At 41.2% G+C, this 23,511-nt stretch overlaps 1 protein-coding gene across 4 annotated transcripts in view; it reads right to left on the bottom strand.

Annotated features, from left to right (window-relative positions):
* Positions 1-4,241: 4,241 nt before the first annotated feature.
* The window catches only part of dhx9 (DEAH (Asp-Glu-Ala-His) box helicase 9), a 134,513-nt gene continuing 115,243 nt past the window's right edge, over positions 4,242-23,511 (bottom strand). For all 4 annotated transcript variants that reach the window (XM_069938191.1, XM_069938193.1, XM_069938192.1 and 1 more), the window contains 4 exons: positions 22,796-23,025; positions 21,679-21,794; positions 11,385-11,582; positions 4,242-5,745 (listed from right to left, as the gene is read on the bottom strand). In XM_069938191.1, coding sequence (XP_069794292.1) covers positions 4,563-5,745; positions 11,385-11,582; positions 21,679-21,794; positions 22,796-23,025 — 1,727 coding nt within the window. In that variant the 3' untranslated portion in view covers positions 4,242-4,562. The remainder of the gene's footprint in view (positions 5,746-11,384; positions 11,583-21,678; positions 21,795-22,795; positions 23,026-23,511) is intronic.

The following is a 23,511-nucleotide window of genomic DNA, read 5'->3' as shown; positions in this document are numbered from 1 at the left end:
CACAGAACGAAACAGGCTGGCTAACCCAGCACACAGTGGCAGATCAGGAGCAATTAAAAGCACAAAGCAATGTAATTAGCAATTTACAAGCATTTGGAACCTAAACCCAAAAGAAGAATGCAATCAGAAAGAGTTCCAGGAGGTTGGGGGGGGGATGTGGGAAGGGGAGGTTGGGGAGGGAACACAACTGGCTTCTGGCCCCAGAATACGCCCATAGGGAAAGGGGGATTCAGACTATAGAGGGCACCTGACGTGTGGGCTAATTGGGAGTGTGGCTACAATGCTGGTATCGGGTCGGCTGTGTCAACAGCAAAACCCTAGTTAGGTTAAGGGGGGTTGCTAGTCCCTTACCTGCAACCACACAGCAAAGAGAAAGTAAAACTGAGGTGCTGCAACTTTATAACCTGCCCTGCCCTGAGGTAGGGGGCCTGGCTAATGGGAATGAGTGCTCTGGCTGGTGTGGTTCACACCTGATTAGAAAGCTGGAGAGGCTGGGCAGCACCTCGAAGTTGTGGATAGCTGGATGTGGCTTCAGACGCAACACAAAATGGTTACTATGTTACAACCCCCATATATCTTAAATACAGGCTCCATATTCTTAAAAACATGTAGCGCCACTACAAATTCCAGCACACTGGCTGCCGAATGTCATGACAGAATGATGTTATCGGGGCACGTGACGCGGGGTTTTCATAAAGGTTGCACACATCTGTAAACAGCTTTGTTTGAACTTCCTCTCAACTGTGACTTGTTATTCTCTCCTCTTGAATTACCCACTGCTACATCAGTGGCTACACTAAGGGCCACTAACTAAATTTTGGACCAGCGATGGACAGTGCAGCAGTATTCCTAAAATTGTCTGTCTTCTAGACATCACAACCTTAAATCTGGTTCTGATAGGCAGAGGCACAATTCCACATCAGAAAAATAGAGGTGGATGCTACCAATTATTACCATGTGGTTATCACCTTGGACCAGGGCTCAGCTGGCCACATTGTGGATTTCCTTCAGGAACCACCACCACACAGCAACTATGAGGCACTGAAAGCACTCCACCTGCATATTTATGGGGTCTATCGGCATGACCGAGCTGCGTGGCTCCTCTAAATCAACAGCCTTGGAGACCGCACCAACTGGCGGGTGGCCACAAGCCATGTTTGCTCTTTGAACAGCTATTTCGGGAACATATGCTAGTAAACATCTGCTTCATGTTATCCAACGAGGATTTCAACAACCCTCAAGCGGTGGCTGCCCAGGCAGTTATCCTGCGGCGCGCGAAGCAGCAGGGTGTGAAACCCATTGAAATAAATGCATCACGGCCCAAGGCACCAAACCTTCGAGTCCCAATGACACGAACACAGACTTCACCGGACAGATGTGACTCAGACTAGCAGCTGGTGCTTCTATCACCAACGTTGGGGTGCTGGTGCCCGCAAATGACATGCTCCTTGTGGTTTCTCGGGAAACACCTAGGTTAGCCGACAATAATGGTTACAACGGCTGGCCATTGAAACAGCTTGTCTGAGACAAGCTTTTGGGGTGAAAATTCCTCACGGACACGGGTTTGGAGATCAGCGTCCTTCCTCCTTCAGGGTTCGACACTCATACCAGAGGAACAGGTCCCGACCAGGGCAAGTTTACATGGAGGTTCACTCTTGCTGCCATGTCCTGGCTGTTGTTGGGAGCAGACTTCCTCCACATCCACTCCCTAATGGTGGATATGAAAGTACGCCGCTTGGTGGACAGCCCGACTTTCCAAATCTTCCGCCATGGAGATTCAAGATTACCTGTCCCACACTTGCACACCCTCAAATGTTCAAAAAACGAACTCACCAGAATCCTTGATGACTTTGCTGACGTTGTCACTTCTCATTCTCCACTGCTACTGCAAAACATGGTGTAAGCCACCATATTTTGATCCAAGGACCTCCTATATATGCCAGAGCCCGTCAACTGCCGCCTGAAAAGTTGCACCTTGAGAAGCAAGAGTTCGATAAAATGGAAAAGTTAGACATTATATGGAGGTCAGATAGCCCTTGGGCATCAACGCTCCATGTGGTGCCCAAAGCCATGGAGGCTGGAGACTGCAACGATTACAGGTGCCTTAGCGATGCAACAGCAGCGGACCACTCTCCTGTCCCCACATACAGGACTTTACAACAAATCTTTACGGGGTCAGGATTTTCTTAAAAATAGATTGTTACTGAAAGTAATCATTTAAAAAGTAGATAATGGAAATCCATATACACAAGCTATTTCTTTCATCATTCACTGAAATCAAAACATCGCAAGACCTAGGATTTTCAAAATGTAAGGACCCAGTTCACTGTGTCTATCCTTATAACTTTGATGCTACAAATGGGAAAGTAATTAATTTTCCAAAACTTCACTTTCAGGGAAAATAAAATTGATTGTAGTTCACTGCAAGGTTAAAAATTGATGTTTTGTTTTATACTATATTAAAGAGAAGGGAGGGATCAGTGGTGGACCATAGAGGAGTGAGTGATGAACAGTAAATGGGACAATGCAAAGCTGAGACAGTGATAGGTAGCAGCAGACAAAATAAAAAAGATGGAGGGAAATATGGCGGGGGGGGGGGGGCGTTGTAAGCTGGAGACAGCTGATGAAGAAGAGTGGTTGAATCAAGTAAGGGAAAGGTGCCTGGGTGGATATAGGTGAAGGTGAAAGGAACTGGATACAGGTTGCTGAGGTTGGATGTTAATAAATAGGGTGAGTGAGGACCCAGATGGATAGGGGAGAAAGAGACTGATGGGCGTGGGTTACTTAAAATTGGAGATTTCAATGTTCACGCCATTATATTATAGACTAGCCAGGCAAATATGAAGCACCGTTCTTCGGATTTGTGTAAAAAAAACATATATGAAATTACATTTCGTCTGTCATAAGGCAATCAAAGATTCACCATGAGCATTGCCTGGCACCCTTTATAGTTAGAGAGAAGTTAAAGAGAGTATCCTCAGTCACTGAGTGTCCATGGATTCACCTCCAGCGCTCCCACAGCCGTACAAGATTCCATCAGCAACCTGAACTCAGATTCAAACCTCCGACATGATGTGGAAGACGTCAGTGCACAGGGCTCTTTAGGAACCTTGGCCTCAGCACCCTCTCGAATCCTGGAGGCATTCTCCAGCAGCATGGTGTGAGTCCTTTGACCTCAAGTTACCAGCACCCTGTAGCCTCTGTGGGTCCTGCACCTGAGCCACCAAGAGTTCGCCACCTGAGTGTGTTCTTCAAAGACCCTTGCTGGTCCATTACTGTGGTCACCATCCTTGGGGTCGTCTTCTCCTTTTCAATGCGGGTGGGGGGAGGGAAGGGTGTTCTCCCCTTTACTAGTGCCCTGCGCCAGTCCGCAGCTCCTCTGGAGTCTGCAACCTCTTGTGGCCTCTGCCAAACACAGGCACCACCACCTTGGGCCCAGACCCTGCGATTGCAGGATTTAAAATAAATCACTGTTGGCTTCTTAAACAGGCCATTTAAAGCCTGTATGGAGCTATCAGCAGTCAGACTGGGCAGTGGGACCCCTCTTGGGAGCACTGTCTCTGCTCAGGACTCTCCCTAGGTATGCACCAGGGGTTGCATTGCCATTACAGCAGTTCAGAGAGCACTGCCATTTTATAAAGCTTAAAACTAGAGTAAAATTGTACAATTACATTTGCCCATACTTGATGCCATTTTGAAATTCCACTTTTTTCCAATGGCCCAACTCAACAGCGGGCTAATAGATTTTAATAGTTTCTAAGAACACTTCAAAAATTATATTTAATGAACATTGGACACAAATACCTCAAAGCTATTTGATATGTAATTGCTAATATGTCAGGAAATGCAGTGGATCCTTAGGTGCACAGCATGCCCACGTAAATCCATGACAAGATAAACTTATAGTAACACAGAATGAGCAAAAAATGTTGACCAGTGTGCAAGTCAGATTTTTGTTGGAGTGCTTTGACTCACTGGTGGAGGACTCTTGACCAAAAAAGTGAATGACTTGCAGTACTCTCTAGGTGGACAAAACCCATTCATTTTAATATAATGCAGTGAATTATAAACACCAGACTCTGACAATTCCTTCACTCTTTGAGCTCCACTTTTTGAATTCAGCAACATGATCATCTATTGAATTGACCTAACAAGATCATAGTCAATAAAGGAGTTTTTTTCATTTTTGTGAGTTCTTGTGAAGATTTTTAATGTACAATTTCATGACACAAATACAAATCTTCTTTCCAACATTTATTTTTTCAACAATACAATTCAAATGTGAAGACATTCAAAAGCAGCCATTTGCTATGTAAACTGTAACATGCTTGGAAATTCTAAATTGGTATTTTAGATGTGTCACATTTTACCTCCCTCTAAGATTGCATTTTAAAATGCATACTAAGGATAGAAAATATTTGCTTCAGAACAAATCGAAAATGATCACAACATTTGGAATGTGCATGCACTGTTTTACATAACATAATTAAATACGAAGCTGCGGGCTATCAATGCATATAAACTGCGACAAATGTAACTTTTGGTCAACTGACTGCATTGTTTTAGAAGATATTTTTGTCTTCATATCCACCTCCACCACCCTGATTACCACTGTAACCATCAGCACCCCAGTTATTATTGTAACCACCATTACCCCGGTTTCCACTGTATCCAGCACCACCCCGGTTTCCACTGTATCCAGCACCACCCCGGTTTCCACTGTATCCAGCACCACCTCTGTTTCCAGTACCACCCCTGTTTCCACTGTATCCAGCACCACCCCTGTTTCCACTGTATCCAGTACCACCTCTGTTACCACCGTATCCAGCACCATCTCTGTTACCACCGTATCCACCACTATCTCTGTTGCCACCATATCCACCACCATCTCTGTTACCACCATATCCACCACCATCTCTGTTTCCACCATATCCACCACCATCTCTGTTTCCACCATATCCACCACCATCTCTGTTTCCACCATATCCACCACCACCTCTGTTTCCATCATATCCTCCACCCCCTCTGTTTCCACCATATCCACCATCAGCCTGGTTACTTCCGTATCCATCACCACTCCAGTTACTGCTACATCCACTACCACCCCTGTTACCACTGTATCCATCACTGCTCCGGTTACCACTGTATCCATCACCACTCCAGTTACTGCTATATCCACTACCACCCCTGTTACCACTGTATCCATCACTACCCTGGTAATGACTGTATCCATTACCACCCCGGTTACTGACATACCCATCACTACCCAGATTACTACTATATCCATCACCAACCTGGTTACTGATGGATCCATCACTACCCTGATTACCACTGTATCCACCACCACTCCGGTTACCACGGAATCCTCCACCATCACTAGGAGCACCATCAGCATTATCACTACCACTCTGGTGGCCACTATATCCATCTCCACTTTGATAGGTACCATATCCTCCACTTCCACCTCTATTTTGGTAGCTGCCATATCCTCCACTTCCACCACCTCTTTGGTAACCACCATATCCTCCACTACCACGGTAGCCACCACTTTGGTAGTTCCCACCACCACCTCCTCTTCCTCCTCCATAGTATCCAGAACTGTAACTGCCACGGGCACCACCAGAATTATTTCCTCTTCCATAACTACCCCCTCCCCTATAACCTGAAGCACGACCACTCCCTCTTCCACCATATCCTTGACTGTCATAACGTGCCATCTTGGGAGGACGAGGGCCATCACCAAATCTATAAAATTAAAATAGCAATTTCATTATTCAAGTTTTAACATTAAAAAATATGAAGATTAATGAGTTGGTAAATAATTTTCATTTATATTTTCTATTTCCATTCAATTTTGTTAACGTTCAATATCAAAACATAACTAGCTGAGTGCTTTTAAACAAAGGCACCACAACTGAATTGCAACTGCCCTCTGAATCTCTTAATTGTGTAGAAACTCATCACAAACACAAAGTGAAAAAGCCTAGACATTAGTTTAATTTTATGGTCATCATCTGCATAGAAATCCAAAATTTTAGAAATGTATTTTCAACTTCAAATTAATTTTACCAATTAAGCAACAACGAACAAAGTTGGATGGAAATTGAACTTAAATTCTCAGTTCCATAAATTCTTTCAAATCAGACCAAACAAAAACATTCAATCTCAAATTTTACTGTTGAAGCTGGAAAAGATGCTGAACTACTATGGTATTTGATATTAATTCCAAATGAAACCAGGTTTACAAACCTCTGACATAGAATTTAACAACATTTAATAATCACATTTTGGTCGTTTTTAGGGCAATGTATCAATTTAGAGATAAGGAAGCTTCAAATTACTTACTTCGTTTACCCTGCACCAAATATTAAAATGTTCCTTGTTTCGTCATCTGTAATGGAAGATTTAAACTGTGTTTTTTACTTTTGCAGCCTTTGCTTCTTTCTGCAAGGCTGAGAACCTGCTTGTTTTTAGAATCGGCAGACATAAGCTAAATTCCACCGAGGGGCCAGAGATGCAGTTATCTGACAAAAGAATATCTGTGTACCAAGAACATTTAATCTTCCTGCTTGTTTTGGTCACAGACCGTCAGAGGCCTAGCCTTGATGCAAAATAAACCATTGTATTCAAAGTGATAAGCTGAAAATTATGTTATTTGATAGAAGCCTAGGCATGCTAGCTTGTTCGCTTATTTTTCTTGCTGTGCTGGGAATAGGTGCTTGAGTAAACAATTTTTTGGGTAATATAAGCCATGGTCCCGCTGCTGAAGAGAGAGACTGTCCGAGAGGTGGCAACATCTCTCAGCAAGAAGAAGAACTTCTAGAGTCCAGTTAACGTCCCGGTCGAGGGAGGTGGAGAAGCTGCTACCGGTGCCCCGACAACCTACTACAAGTGTGCAGTCGTTGCCTCGCTTCGGCAGTTGGGACCAGTCCAGGCATTGATAAGTATAGTTGGGAAGGGCTTGCATATTGTAGTGTGAAATCAGCTTTTGAATTAGTAATAAACATTTGTATAAACTAAACTGCTCTCGGTGCATGTGTCTATTTTCTTTCGGTAGCTCAAACACTGTGACCAATCTAAAACGAACAAAGTGAGAGGTACAAGTTTACCCAGGACATCATCCAAAACTATTCACAGGCTAAATAGTTGCAAACCATAAGGCAAGCATCAGTGGCTTCCCAAGTGGCCATTCTTAAAAAAAACACAGTTGAGTGCTTTGATTCATGTTTAACAGCTGTGTCTGGCCCCCTCTTCACACATTGAGGAATCATTAAAGAATAAGAATTCTGAATGAATATCTATGGCAAATGCAAACATTGAAACTTAACCAGCTGAAATTAAGAGGTGAAAAAGTTGATTTGGATAGATGAGCACACTGCTCATACTAAGTATTGGGAAAGATTAATTTCCATGAAACTAAGGCTGTCCTGACCACTCTTGTTTTGTGATTTGTTTTCAGGTGGTACAGTGGTGCAGCAGGTAGCAACTCCTGTTTGATCCTGTTCTCTATTGTTGTATGGAGTTTGCAATTACTGCTTAAAGCTTGCATGGTTGTTCCAATTTCCTCCCACATCCAAAAACATGCTGGTTGATTGGCTAACATAACTGTAAATAGTGTGCTGGTATGTGGAAGAAGAATCACAGTTGAGCTGATAGCCATTTCAAAGATAACAGGGTTCAGAGAAATAAATGGGGTATTGGAATCGCTTTGAGAGTCAGCATAAAATCAACGGCACAAATGGTTTCATGTCATAAGAAACCATGGGAACTAATGTAAAAATGTCAGTATTTACTTTGGAAATTTAATGTGGAATATCAGTTATTTGAAAACTATTAGAATAATACCTTTAGTCTAACAAAATGAGCTTTCTATTGCATAATATGCTGTTCAGAATGCAACTAAAAATACAAATTGGACCCTCAGATGTATAACAGACCCAATATTTAGATTATGCTCTATCTGAACATCATTGGAATTTGGAAGGCAAATGTCTCACCATCCCTTACAGAAATCTATATCTGAACTTCAAAGGCTATTAATTGTAAAAACACCACAAAGACCAGAGATAAAAGTAGATGTTTTGTGATTAACACAAAATTTCAAACGGGCAGCTCCGATACCACAAATGAAAAACAAACAACTATTTGGATAGGAATAACACAAGGAATTGTACTTTTGCTATTAATCAGAAAGGCAGTAATATCCAACTCACATTAAAAAAAATTTTGGGAGATATCCATTCCTTAGATCCCAAATGTAGGCCATTTGGTCCATCGATTCGGCTCCACAACTGAGCTAAACTGTTCTCACATCTAGTTCCAAATTCTGGCCTTTTCCCCATATCTCTTGATACCCTGACTAATTAGATACCTTTCAATCTCCTCCTTAAACTCCCCCAATGATCAGGCCTCGACAGATGTACGGGGCAATGAAATCCACATATCCATGACCCCCCGGCTAAAGAAATTTCATCTCATCTCTGTTTTAAATGGGTACCTTCTAATTCTGTGCCATCTTGTCCTGCATTTACCCACCAAGGGAAACATCTTATTCACATCTACTCCCTCCAATCCTTTCAGCATTCAAAATGATTCTGAGATTCTTTCTCATTTTCCTAAACTCCAATGAATAAAGTCCAAGAGCTGCTAAATGTTTCTCATATTTGTTAGCCCCTGCATTCCAGGAATCACCCTGGTAAATCTTCTCTGTACTCTCTCCAACTTACACCCCTTCTAAGATAAGGGGCCCCAAAACTGCACAGTGCTCCAAATGAGGTCTCACCAGTGCCCCACAGAGCCTCATCAACACTCTTTACTCTTATACACTATTCCTCTTGAAATGCCCACATAGCATTTGTTTTTTTCACTGCCAATTCAACCTGGTGGTTAATCTTTAAGCTATCCTGCACAAGGACCCCCAAGTCCCTTTGCACTTCCGAATTTTGAATTTACTCCCTTCCAAATAATAATCTGCCTGTTTATTTCCTCTTCCAAAATGTACAATCATACATTTCTCAACATTGTATCTCATCTGCCATTTCTTTGCCCAGTCTCCTAATCTGTCTGCAATCTTTTGGTTTCTTCAACACTTCCTACTCTATCATCTACCCTGGTGTAATTTGCAAACTTAGCCACAAAACTATTCAATCCATAATATAAATTACCAATATACATTGTAAAAAGAAGCGGCCCCAACGCCAACCCCTGCTGAATGCCACAAGTCATTGGCAACCAACCAGAACAGGATCCCTTTATTCCCACCCTTTGCTTCCTGCCTATCAGCTAGTGCTCCATCAAATTGAATATCTTTCCTGTAATTCCACGGGCTCTCATCTTATTAAACAGCCTCTTATGAGTCACCTTATCAAAGGCCTTTTGAAAATCCAATTACACAAAATCCACAGCCTCTCCCTTGTCCATCCTACCTGAGATTACCTCAAAAAATTCCAATAGTTGGTCAGGCAGGATCTTCCCTTTATGAAACCATGCTCACTTGGACCTATCCTGTCATGCAACTCGAGGTATTTCATAACCTTGTCCTTGAGGATCAACCCCAATAACTTTCCAACTACCAATGTCAGACTAATAGGCCTGTAATTTCCTTTTTTCTGCCTCCCTCCTTTCTCAAACAGCTGAACTACATTTACGACCTTCCAATCCTCATGAACCATGCCAGAGTCTATTGATTTCTGGAAAATCATTTCCAATGCCTCCACAATCTCCAAAGCCACCTCCTTCAGAACCCATGGATACACCTCATCTGGTCCTGGAGACTTGTCTATCTTTAGTCCATTTAGTTTACTGAGCACTCTCTCTCTCTCTCTCTCTAGTAATTCTGTCTGTACTTAATTCTATTCCCCGAGACCTCTGACTATCTGATATATTGCTGTTGTCTTCCTCAGTGAAGACTGACAAAAATACTCATTTAGTTCCTCTGCCATCTCTTTGTTACTCATTATAATTTTTCTAGCATCATTGTCAATCGGTCCTATCTCTCTTTTACTCTTTATATACTCAAAAGACTTAGTATCCTTTTGCCAACTTCCTTTCATAATTCATCTTTTCTTTTCAAATGACTTTTTGTAAGTTTTAAAACATTTCCCAGTCCTCTGTTTTCTGCTAATTTGTGCCCTCACTTTTGCTTTTATTTTAGCTTTAATCTCACTTGTTAGCCACATTTGTGTCATTTTCCATTCATACTTTTCTTTATTGTTGGAATATATTTAGCCTGTTTTTTCTTTGAAAGTACTGAAATTGAAGTTAAATGTTATGTACCACTGCTAGAATCTACATGAACAAATCTTTCCAACTCACTCCCACTATTTCAGAGTTACCCTAATGCACAGTTTCACTTCATATTTCAATTCATTCAGTGTTTTAATAGAATGTAGGTCTTTAATTTGTGCAATTGTTTAAATAAACACATAAATACTTTGCCAAATTAACAGAAAGAATTATAACCAAAAAAAACACTACAGGACTCAGTCTACACCTTACCACCAAGCTATCTCTCAGACACCAAGTCCTATCAGCCCATCTCTACATAAATATTACCCTGAATGCCCAGATTAATGATGAAGCACAGGAATAAAATCAGAAGTTAACTGACTGTCTTCTTTCTTTGGCTTGGCTTCGCGGACGAAGATTTATGGAGGGGTATGTCCACGTCTGCTGCAGGCTCGTTGGTGACTGACAAGCCCGATGCGGGACAGGCAGGCACGGTTGCAGCGGTTACAAGGGAAAATTGGTTGGTTGGGGTTGGGTGTTGGGATTTTCCTCCTTTGTCCTCCTGACTGTAAACCCATTGCAAAGCACCAAGCTGGTAAAACCAGGTGAGTGTGGCAACAACCAGGAATGGGGTGGGGATAATTGCACCTCCTCCATGGGGGAAACAGTGGTATGGGATAGGAGGTTGGAAAGTAATGCAAATGGTCTTTGTGTTTGCACAAGACGGTAAACATACAAATTAGATATGTAATTGCTGCCCGATTAGCTAGGATATCAAGCAGTCTTCCAAAATAACTTCTGCAAGATTTGACAGTGAAATAATCAAATCATATAATTCACACTCATCAGGTATTTCATTTTAATTTAGACCTACAGCATGGAAACAGGCCATTTCAGCCTATGGGTGCGAGTTGCCTAATTTACACCCCATTAACCTACATTTTGAATGGTGGGAGAAAACCAGAGCCCCAAGAGAAAACCCACGCAAACACAGGGAAAACGTACAAACTCCTTATAAACAGCATAGGACTTGGACCCCAGACTGTGAAAGTGTAGCGCTAACCACTGTGCCACCTTGAATTCTAATTTATGAGAGCAATGAAACTTCACACAACTTGCCCTCAAATTAATTTCTGAAAGGCAGAAATGCAGATCACCTTGTGTTTGCCATTAGATTAATTCCTGCTGCTGAAGGTTTAGAAATCTGCCGAATCACATTAAGCAACCGCTCGTGTGTAGGATCCAGTTGTCGGATGAATTCAGGATCCTTAGCAACTTCAACAACCAGTGCCTCCATCCCTGCACGCAATGCAACAATTTCAGCTGCTACGTAGTGTGACATCTTCAACTTTATCCTACAATATAAAAGTTATATTTTAGTGCAACCAATCTAAGAATGGTGTTGGTCGCCCTGCAACGGTCACCCAAGAAACAGCATCAGGCAAACAATCAAAATCAAACAGCAACTAACAACACATATTGATTGATAGGACATGTCTTGCTGCAGAAACATAAAACTATTGCTTTATCACCTTTCTAAAATGGTTACACTACATCCAAGGTTTTTTGAGAAGAATGCAGTTCACAAGTTAAATGATGCATCATAATTTGCAATTTAATGTTTTAACATACTGTCATGTATGTTGTTCAATATGCATATTCACCAAAATTCTTACTTGCTGCAGCTGAACAATTTTGTTGTTATTGTAAAACAGTAACAAAAGGACATAATCAAATTAAACCACAATAAATACATAAAAATATAATTTTCAGTTATTCTAGTGTAAAAATATGATTTAGCAATAGTGAAAAGGTTCACAAGAATGTTGACAGGATTTCAAGGTTTGAGTTACAGGGAAAGGTTGTGCAGACTCGGGCTTTTTTCTCTGGAGCGTAAAAGATTGAGAGGGGACTTGATAGAGGTGTTTAAGATTTTAAAAGAGACAGACAGAGTAAACGTGGATAGGCTTTTTCAATTAAGAGTAGGGGAGATTCAAACTAGAGGGCATGGTTTAAGATTGAAGGGGGAAAATTATAAAGGGAACATGAGGGGAAATTTCTTTACGCAGAGGGTGGTGGGGATGTGGAATGAGCTTCCGGCAGACGTGGTTGAGGCAGGATCATTGGTTACATTTAAGGATAGACTGGATAGTTACATGGAGAGGAGAGGACTGGAGGGGTATGGACCAGGTGCTGGTCAGTGGGACTAGGAGGGTGGGGATTTGTTACGGCATGGACTAGTAGGGCCGAACTGGCCTGTTCTGTGCTGTAAGTGGTTATATGGTTAAAACAATCTCTGTGGTGTTGGAAAAATCCCGGATAAGTGTATCAAGGGGAAGTTTAAGAGCCAGATAGCTCTTAGAAAGAAATAAACTATTCTTGAACCTAGAGCAGCTGGGTTTTCAGGCTTCTGTAACTTCAGCTCAAAGATAGCAGTGAGAAGAGGTTGTAACCAGGGTGATGGGGTCTTCTTGAGGCTCAGAATTACATCCTTGCTTTTCTATTCTTGTCCTCTCAAAATCAATGCAATTGCCTTCCTTTCTACAGACTCAACCTTCATCTTTATGCCACTACAGCCAAGCCTTTGCACCTCTGCTTTCTGAATTCTCTCCCTATTTAGAAAATAGTTTGCACCTTAATTTATAACCATATAAAGTACAGAACAGGCCAGTTTGGCCCTACTAGTCTATGCTGGAACAAATCCCCACCTTCCTAGTCCCACTGACCAGCACCTGGTCCACACCCCTCCAATCCTCTCCCCTCCATGTAATTATCCAGTCTTTCCTTAAATGTAAATAACGTTCCTGCTTCAACCACCTCCGCCAGAAGCTTATTCCACATCCCAACCACCCTTTGTGTGAAGAAATTTTCCCCTCATGTTCCCCTTATAATTTTCCCCTTTCGATCTCAAACCATGGCCTCTGGTTTGAATATCCCCCACTCTTAATTGAAAAAGCCTATCCACGTTGACTCTCTCTGTCCCTTTTAAAATCTTGAACACCTCCATCAAGTCCCACCTCAATCTTCTACACGGCAGAGAAAAAAGCCCCAGGCTGCACAACCTTTCTCTGTAACTCAAACCCTGGCATCCTGCTGTTTATTGTTAGTCATGATTGCCTCATCCTCTATTAAGAATCCTGCTGCTTTTTTGGGATGAAATTGTCCTTATTCATCCGAATTACTCCCAGGATCTTTTAACACTTGTAAATCTTCTGATCTAATGTCCCTTTCTGCTATGGTGTGATTTCCTTTCTTACTGATACAGTCACCCTACCCCCTCTGTCCAAGATGTATATCCTTCAATGTGTAGCTCCTAGTCATATTCCTCCTTCTGCCATTTCTCCATTATGTCCACAACATAATACCTGCTTACTTCTAATTAATCTTATTGCATTAGCGGCAGGCCCATCAATTCATAGACTGAGAGAGCCATGATCAAGTCGGCGAGAAGAGTTTAAAAAGGAGTGTTTTGCGGGTCTCAGCATATTCGCGGTGGACCAACCAATTTGCAGAGCGAGAGCCGCAAGGAACAGAAGCAAATAAAAGTGAAGCAGGGACAGAGTGGACTAGTGAAAGAGCAGAAACTTAAGATTTTGGCTCAAGGATTTGGTGAGGAGTCACAATTGAGCAGCAGGTAAAGCTTTTTTATGTCGTGGTTATACAAGTCACCAAACTACAGCTAATAAAGTTGGCATGCAGGGTCAGGTGATGTGCTGTAGCTGCATGATGTGGGAGCTGGTGGACCCCATTGTGGTTTCTGGTGACCACATCAGCAGCAAGTGTTGGTTGCTCGAAGAAGTTGGGCTCAAAATTGCTGACCTGTAATCTGAGCTTCAAACACTATATACATCAGGGAGGGGGAGACCCCCAGAAAAAACCCATGCAGACATGGGGAGAACGTACAAACTCCTTACAGACACCACAGGACCTGAACCCTGCTCTGGACCAGATTGCTGGCATTGTAAAGGCTAACTGTTATGCCAACCATGATGCCCCAATTAGCAACTGTGGCACCTAGTTCAGGAAACCATTCAAGAGAGGGAGAGAGGAGAAATCAGGAATAGTTAAGGGACATTTTGTCTTGGAGGCAGGTAGCAATAGAAATCAACCTCTTTTATAATAAGACTTGTTTAAAAGAAAAACATAGGCTACACTGCAAGATCCAAACTATGGCAAAGGTGGTATGCTTTGGATTTTGGGCAGTTCATTTCTTCCTCCCCACACTTTGCTTTTGCCATCACTCTGATACAGGTTAATCTTGGTCTCATCTGTCCACAAGGCCCTTTGCCAGAATTCTGGAGTCTCTTTTAAACACTTTCTTCCTTTCTGTGTCTAACTAGTGGTTTGCATCCGTCATGGAGCTGCTATATTTCTGTACATGAAGTCTTCTGCAGACTGTAGTCATTGACATATCCACACCTGCCTCCTGAAGAGTGTTTCTGATCTGTCAGATATACATTTGGGGATTTTTCTTCATTATGATGAGAATTCTTCTGTCATCTGTCTTCCTTTGAATACCAGTCCCTTTGCGATTACTGAGCTCACTAGCATGCTCTTTCTTCTTAATAATGTTCTAAATAGTAGGTTTTGGTAATCCTAAGGTTTGGGTGATGTCTCTTACTGTTTTATTGTTTTTCAGGCTCAATGTCTTCTTTGACTTTCATTGACACAACTCTCGTCCTCATATAGAGAAATGGCAACTACAAACTCCAAAGGTGACCAAAAGCTTAGAAGCAAACATAGCTCTCTTATACCTGCACTAATTAAGCAATTAAACATACTCTAGTATTCCCAAACATTATGGTGCCTTGAAATGAAGGGACAATGTATAAAAAAGTGTTGTAATTTCTGCATGGTAAACCAAAATGTATACTAATAACCTTGAACAAAATCTGGAATGTGTACTTTATTACTTTAATTACCTGAGAAATGTTTGATTACAAATTTAAAACGGTGGAGCACAGGGATAAATCAAGGAAAAAAGTGTATTTGTCCAAAACATTACAGAGGACACTGTAGGTTCCTTGGAAGATGAGAAACGGGAATTGATATTGGGGCTTTGAATGACTATTTTGTATTAGTCTTCATGAGAACTATGCCAAAGACTGAGGTTATGGGTGCATAGGAGGTGAGGACCTGGATACAATAACTATCATTAGTGCTGTACAAACTTGTGGACCTAAAGATAGATAAGTTCCCTAGTCTTGATGGAATGCATCCCAGGGTATGGAAAGAAATAGCAGAAATTATAGTAGAGACAATGGCAATAATTTACCAATATTTTCTGGGCAGATCTCGGCAGATTGGAAAACGCAAACGTCACACCACTGTTCAAAAAATTATGTAGGCAAAAGGCAACAAACAATAGGCCAGTTAGTTGGGAAAATGCTGAAGCTATCATTAAAGAAGAAAATAATGAGACCTGGAACAAAATTAATCCATCAGGCAGATGTAGCATGGATTCAACAAAGGCAGATCCTGTTTGATAAAATTACTGGAGTTCTTTAAGGATGCAACAAGTGCAGAAGATAGAACGAAACAGATGGATGTTGTTTACTTGAGAAGAGCTGGAAGTAATGTATTATCATGGAGTGAGGATTGGTTAATCAATAGAAAGCAGAGTTGAGATACAGGGGTGCTTTTCTGTTTAGAAATCAGTGATGACTGCTGAGCCCGCAACTAATTACGATATACATTAACAATCTGGAAGAGGTGACAGTGTACAGGTGGACCTCTACTTACAATGAGGTTCAGTTCTTTGACTCGCATCGTAAGGCGAAATTATCAGAAGTCAGGGTCTATCCATACAGGTAGTACTTACTCTCTACCAGGAGGCTGACCCGATGTCCACGCTCCTGTTGGAAGCCTACCGGTGGCAGCAGAGATATCAGCCTTCTTGCTCCTGCAGGAAGCCTGAGTTGGCGCCTGGTAACTAGGGGCAGCAACGTCACTTCACAACCTACATTGCAATTTGGAGCAGATGCGCAGATTGCCGCCGCTCTCTCTGCACTTCAATCTCTCTCTGTCCCTCCCCAACGACGGCAATCTGTGCATGCATTCCAAATCACTGTTCTTTTTAAAAAGGCGCTGGGTCCGACAAAGCAAGTTTCTCCAATGTCACGACAGGAGGAGCACCGAAATGATGAGTTTAGATGCGGTGGGAAGTGATCTCTGTGCATTGATTGGACAGAAGCATTTCCTTCAGAGAAGGAAAAGCAACCACGATGATACAGGTCGACCCCGACTTACCTTTATTCAAAACAGATTCTGATCACCGGAACTTTGAAATATCATAAGTTGGAACATCTTAAGTTGGGGTCTATCTGTATTGCATCTAAGTTTATAGAAGACACGAAGTTCAGTGGAAAAGCAACTTGTGCAGAGAATACAGAGAGTCTACAGAGATATAGATGTGAGATTATCCATTTTGGAAGGAAAATTAGAAGATCAGGTTATTATTTAAATGGGAAGCAATTGCAGCCTGCTACTGTGCAGATGGAGTTGGGAGTGCTTGTGCATGAATCACAAAAGGTTGGATTGCAGGTGCAGCAGGATATTAAGGCAAATGGAATTTGGGGTTCATTGCTAGAGGGATTAAATTTAGGAGCAAAGAGGTTATGCTGCAACTGTAAGGATACTAATGAGGGTACAACTGGAGTACTGTGTACAGTTCTAGTCTCTCCTTACTTGAGGAGGTTAACCAGGTTAATTAGAGATGAGGGCATGAGCCTATGAGGAGAGATTGAGTCTTCTGGGACTGTACTCACTGCAATTCAGAAGAATGAGAGTTGATCCTATAGAAACGTATAAAATTATGAAAGACATAGATAAAATGGAGGTATGTGCAGTATATTTCGGCGAACAAGTCAACTGGCATGTAAGTCGACCCCCCTTTTCAATCTCATTTTAAGGATTTTATGGTATATCTGGGTATAAGTAGACCCCAATTTTCTGAGTGCCTGAGGTGCTCCATTTGACAGGCATACAATTGATCTCCAAAGCTAACAATGCCTGAGAATGCATGGATTGATCTGCTGGGAATTGGCTGGAGGAGATTGCTATTATGGAAGGTCCATCAACACAACGTAGCACTCTATGAAAAATGAAGTGAGCTTTAAGTTGAAAATGATAGAAATGGCCAAGAAAACCAACAACTGCACTGCTGCAATAAAATTTGATGTGCATAAGTTGGTAAGAGATTGAAGAAACATACCAAAAAAGCAATGTTCTTTGAGAAAAGGAATCACTTGTTGGCCAGAGTTGGAAAACCACGTTGCAGAATGGATACGTGAACAGAGGCAAGATTGCTACATAGTCACCCAAAATAAAATAAGAACATTTACATTGCAGTGGGCTAAATCATACCCAGACCTCAGTGATGGTTTTGAGGCTACAATAAGTTGGTGCAATTATTTCATGAACAGGAAAAATCTGGTATTATACCAAAACACAAAAATTCACAGAAACTACCAAAAGATTTTAATCATAAAATGGTATCTTTTAACCAGTTAATTATACGGAACCAGCAGAAACACCAGTTGGCATTGGCAAGTATCAGAAACATGGACGAAACCCCCATGAATTTTGACATGATAGGCAATAGAACAGAGGAATGGAAATGTGTTAAAACTGTGCAAACCAAAAATACCGGCCACAAAAGGACCAGATTTACTGTGGGGTTATCATGCATGGCTGACAAGACAAAGACCCATGATAATCTTCAAACTCAAAATTAAACCGAAAATGAAATTCCAAGCAGGTATTTTTGTACATTTTCAAACAGTGATACTCACATTTTAATGTTCAAAGAATAATGAGCATTATATATTCTGCTTCATCTAAGATTTCAGAATGTATAGAATCATTAGATGTAGAGAAAGCTTTTGATAGAGATGAATGAAGACACCCATTTGAAAATTTAGAAAGGTTCAATTTTGTTTCTGGATTTCATGCTTAGATTGTTACTTTATTTTAAACCAACTCCAGTAGTTATTATTTGGGTGGGTGAGAGGGAGAGAGACGGCAGCACGACTCGGGCGGGCAAGAGGGAGAGGGACGGCAGGGCGACTCTGGCAGGTGAGGGGGGAGAGAGGCGGCAGCAAGGCTCGGATGGGGAGGGGGAGAGAGATGGCAGCGCGATTCGGGTGGGCGGGGGAGGAGAGAGAAAGAGACAGCAGCGTGACTTGGGTGGGCGGGGGGAGACGGCAGTGTGACTCGGGTGGGCGGGGGGGGGAGGAGAGAGATGGTAGTGCGCCTTGGGTGGGCGGGGGTGAGGAGAGAGATGGCAGTGTGCCTTGGGTGGGCGGGGGAGAGGAGAGAGTGACGGCAGCGCGACTTGGGTGGGGGGCGGGGGAGAAACACCAGCGCGATTTGGTGGGCAAGGGGGAGAGAGACACCCGCGCAACTGGAAGGGGGTGGATCTGGCAGCAAATTTCGGGTGGGCTTAAATCTGGGGCAGCTGGTTTTTGTTCTGAAATGCAGAAAAATACAACATTTGGAACATACTGTCCCCCAAAGGTTCCGGATAAAGGAACTTTCATGGGATATAACTGGCATTATTCTATGAATTAACTCTTCCTTTCCAGGCATAATATAATTCTTGCTGTTTTTGATATCTGTAGATGTGGACCAGAGCCGTTTTAAACTATATGACAGATCCTTGGGATTGGCTGCTCAGTTATTTTTTTTTTAAAAGTAGATTAGTTGGGATTTTTAAATACAATACTATAATTATTGCTTTATATCCGTTTTCTTGGTTAGAATTATTTCTAATGTCACATTTTCACTCTCTATATGATACTTGTACTATATAGACTTGGACATATCATTCTAATTGTGCTATTTCTACTCTTCTTATGCTGTGTATATTATGAAATGTTAATAAAAAGATTGAAGAAGAGTAATAATGAGAGCCACTATAAACCAAAGGACCCAACTGGAAGTGCAGAAACAAAGAGAGTCAGGAGTATGCAGTACAGGACATGCATAAATCAAAGAATGTTAAGTTGGGCAGACTGAGAAAGTGGTTAAAAAGAAAATAAAAGAAATGGGGAGGGGGGGGGGGGGAGAAAAAAAAATTATTAAAAAAAATTGCATAATACTCAAGAATAAAATTTTTAAAATTTCTTCTGCAGGGGAGCGGGCGCAGTAGACGCAGCGCGACTCGGGCTGCCGGGCGGCAATGCGACTCAGGTGGCTGGGTGAGCAACAGCACGACTTGGGTGGCCAGGCGGGCGGGTGGCAGCTCGACTCAGGCAGCTGATGGGAGGAGGGGGTCGTGAGAGACGCCAGCACATGAGGGGAGGGGGGATCGTATTATACACAAGGGTACAATTTCCCCCCCCCTTTTCCCCATAAAAATGGGGGGGGGGGTCCGCATTATACACGGGTCGCATTATACACGAATATTTATGGTACCTGGCATAGAGAAAGAGCAAAGAAACCAAGATCAACCTTTATAAAATGCTGATTTGGCAACAAAAGAAGTATTGCATCCAGTTCTGAACAGTTTAAATAAGAGTTCAAGCCCTTAGAATGATGCATAAAATATTTTCCAGAATGATTCCAAAAATTAGTTATGAGGATAGACTAGAGAAGTAGGTATTCTTCAGAATAAAGGAAGCTAAGAAGGATCTATGAGGTATTTAAAGTCGTGAAATGTTCACACAACAGGGAGAAGGTCACTTAGCAGAAGGTCCAAACCTCAAGAATGAAACTGTCAGCAAAAGAGCTAAAAGTGACTGAGGAACAAATGATACACCATGAATGATTTGGGTTGGGAATACATTGCAAGAAGTAATAATGGGATAAGGGAGTGACTAGCTGGTTAGGGACTTGAGTGGTCTCCTGCCATTTTGTAACAGGTAATAAGAAATTCCTCATGGTAAGCACTGTATGTATTCTTGTATGTAACATACTATATTGTCAGATTTTAAAAAACACTGAGCAAGTGATCCAAATTTTGCAGCTAAATTGTTATATTCCGGATCTCGTTTCCTTTGGAACCATCTCATAAATAGAAATTTTATTTGTTTTAACTGTAATAAACAGCAGATGTTAGACTCGTTAACTCATGCAGTGCAATACCAGGACAGATATTAATTTTATTCCTGTTAATTTCACTATTTCACTTTTGTGAAGCAGAAGATCCAAACAAGTGAGGGAAATCTAGGATTTTTCAGGAAAAAAAAAATCAGCTATTTTTAAATTAATAATTCTAAGCGCACGTGTATGTAATGTGTAACTTCAGAAAAATTCTTTGGTTCACAGTCCAATCTCACTTCTCATTCCTCCAAGTTCTCTGGTTGCAAGCAATTCTTATTCTGCACACAGAATTTAACATTTATAAAGTTCACCAGGCTTTGGTGCTCATAAGGTTAATGGTTACCGCTCAGGAAGGTTCTTGTTGGTTTTCAGAGAGAGATTTGTTGTTCCAGGACATCCACAACTGATAAACTTCCATCAGTCACCTCAGTGTCTTGCTGACGAAACTTGCCCCATTAAGGTTCTCCAGATGATAACCTTTTTCTTTCAGGTCACCACAGAGTTTCTTTCTGTTTCTCTTATTCCAAGTGAAACATTAGACAGCCAGTCCTCTCCTCTTGATTGAACCACAAGGGCTTTGACCAGGCCGTCTTCCAAAATGGGGATTCTAGCCAGCTTGTCATGTTCCAGCTACTTCAGCTGGCCGTCTCTCTCTCTCTCTCAGTCACAGAGAAAAAGCCTATTTGACTCTCTCTGCTTATAAACCACATGACCCTCTTAGAGCAGCAAGCTCCCCTGTAGACAATATGTGGCTCCAATAATCTCTTTCATCTGTTGCCTTTGGTAAACAACAATCCATTAGTGAAGTTTCTTGGGCACTTTTCAAAGTTCTTGCAAAAGGTGTGAGAAGCCACTATGTCTAGCATTAGCAGAGCTCCAGTATTTCAAATGAGATCTGTTTTAAAGTGTTTGTATGTGATCTACTCTAACAAACCTTTCCCAATTAATCTCCCAAACACATTTCTATATACTCTGTCACAATAGGGGAAACTGAGGAATGTCTCAAAAGCAAGTAAAAAACAACTTTACAATTTTTTATTTAAAATTTATACCATCCACCAATTTCATGAATGCCTTTCCCTGAGGTTAGAGCATGGGCATAGCAACAAATTAGTTGGATACAATTGTAATTTGAGACGCAGGAATGGTGAAGCATTTCCAAATTATCAGTGGTGAAGTTACTCCCATTGTGTCGATGAGTTCCAAAATTGAGACGCAGGAATGGTGAAGCATTTCCAATTTTGGAACTCATCGACACAATGGGAGTAACTTCACCACTGATACAGCAATTGCAATATGCAAAAAGTTCCAGCAAATAACAAGTTGAAATAATTCTCAAAAAACAATTCAATGTTAATCTTCAACGGAAATAAAACAAAAGGACTTTGAAGCTTCAATATTTCTTACCAATCATCCATCAAAATAATTTCACCATTTCCTGTTATCTTCTTCGAACCATAAAACAGCAGCTGAAGTGAACTAACTAAAGTCATTGCCTTTGCAGATACAGCACGAGTTCTGATCTGGAGAACAAACAACCAATTACTAATACCCAAGTAATATGAAAAAATGTTGATTTTTTTCCAAAGCATATTTTTATTAAAAAGTTTAGAAATTTGTAAAACTTAAAAGAAGCATCATTGGAGCACTGAACAGCACTGTTCCTCAAAGACAGTGTATCTGGTATAACAAATTAAGAATCAGTCATGAATATACATCTTTCTGGGCAATTAACTTCTATGAAGCAGCAAGGAATTCTCCAAAACAGTTTTAAAGCAATTGATTGTTTATTCATTCTCTGTTTCTTCATTTGGAATATCTTATCAATGAAACCATTCAAGAGGAAACTTTTGCATCAAACTACGTGGTTGCATCCAATGTTTAAAATTTCACCATGAAACACTGCAATCTAGTTTGGCAAAAAAAAAGGGAAATGAGTGACTTTACCATCTCTTGCTCCAAGAAACACTGAGATCAAACCAAGGAAAAAAATTTTCTCTGTTATGCTCAATTAAAAATAAATGTAGCCTTCAAGTTTTGCCTATATACACAGGAGGCAACTAATTTAATTTACTCAATTTAAAAATCTCTCGGTCTAATAAATAGTTCCTGAACAGGACATGACTGTTGCACTTTAATCAGTTGCCTCAATGGCTGCAGTAATATGTAACTGATCTCAGCTGCTCTATATTCTGAGGATTAAAGGTGCCACTATATATGATTATGATCAGATGCACATCTTCATGATATTGCATATTCATTATTTTGAGCTTTTTTTTTTTAAAATCACACCATACCACATTTTAATGGTAATCAAAGTGAAATAATATCTAGGGATGTGGAGAAAAGACTGGAGAAGGGAGAACAAGATAGAATTAATTACAACTACTGTTTTCACATTATCTTAAAACCTATCAGAAGGAACTATGGTAAATGTAGCAGCAAATATTTTAATGTACGATGTCTAAAATAGCTGTTCATCTTGCTCTGGACAATGAGAAGTGTGCAGCAGGAGGTGACTCACCTTTTCCCCAAACACAAAGAATGGAGAAGGATATTTTGAATCTTGATTGCTGAAGGGACAATTGACAGAAGATTTATGGATAAGTGCATTACGACCCTCAGTTGTTAAGATTTTTCGTTTTTCTTTGTGGTAGCATACATTGGGATAAAGTCCAAAACAAAGAAGCGAGATAACCACATCAAGATTATTATCTGGTCCAGTGTTGTTAAATACTTGGGTCATCAGGCATTCTATTTATAAATGAAATAGAGAAAGCATTGCTTAATATTCAAATCATACTTAGAACATAGAACATAATAATGAATACAGGCTCTTCAATGTTGTGCCAATCTACATATTCCTATCAAATAAAATGTTAAACCCTTCCTACCTTGTTACCCTTTAATTTTCTTTCATCCATGTGCTTAAGACTCTCTTAATTGCCCCAAATGTTTCAGCCTCCACCACCAACCCTGGCAAAGCATTCCAAGCACCCACAACTCTGTGCAGACCCTGATGTTTCCCCTAAACTTCACTCCTTCACTTTGATTAGATGCCCTCTTGTGTTTGGTATTCCTGCCCTGGGAAAAAAGGCACTGGCTGTCCACCTTATCCATGCATCTCAGAATCTTGTAGACTGTGATGGCTCACCCATGAGACAGGCAAACTGGCTCACGGAATCGTGGGCAAGTCCGTGGCAGATCTGACAGAGAGGTCTGGGTGGCAGGCAAGCCCAC

The sequence above is a fragment of the Narcine bancroftii genome, chromosome 5 (assembly GCF_036971445.1).
Source record: "Narcine bancroftii isolate sNarBan1 chromosome 5, sNarBan1.hap1, whole genome shotgun sequence".
NCBI lineage: Eukaryota > Metazoa > Chordata > Chondrichthyes > Torpediniformes > Narcinidae > Narcine > Narcine bancroftii.
Note: the sequence above shows the minus strand (reverse complement) of the source record. Positions and strands in the feature narration are given on the sequence as shown.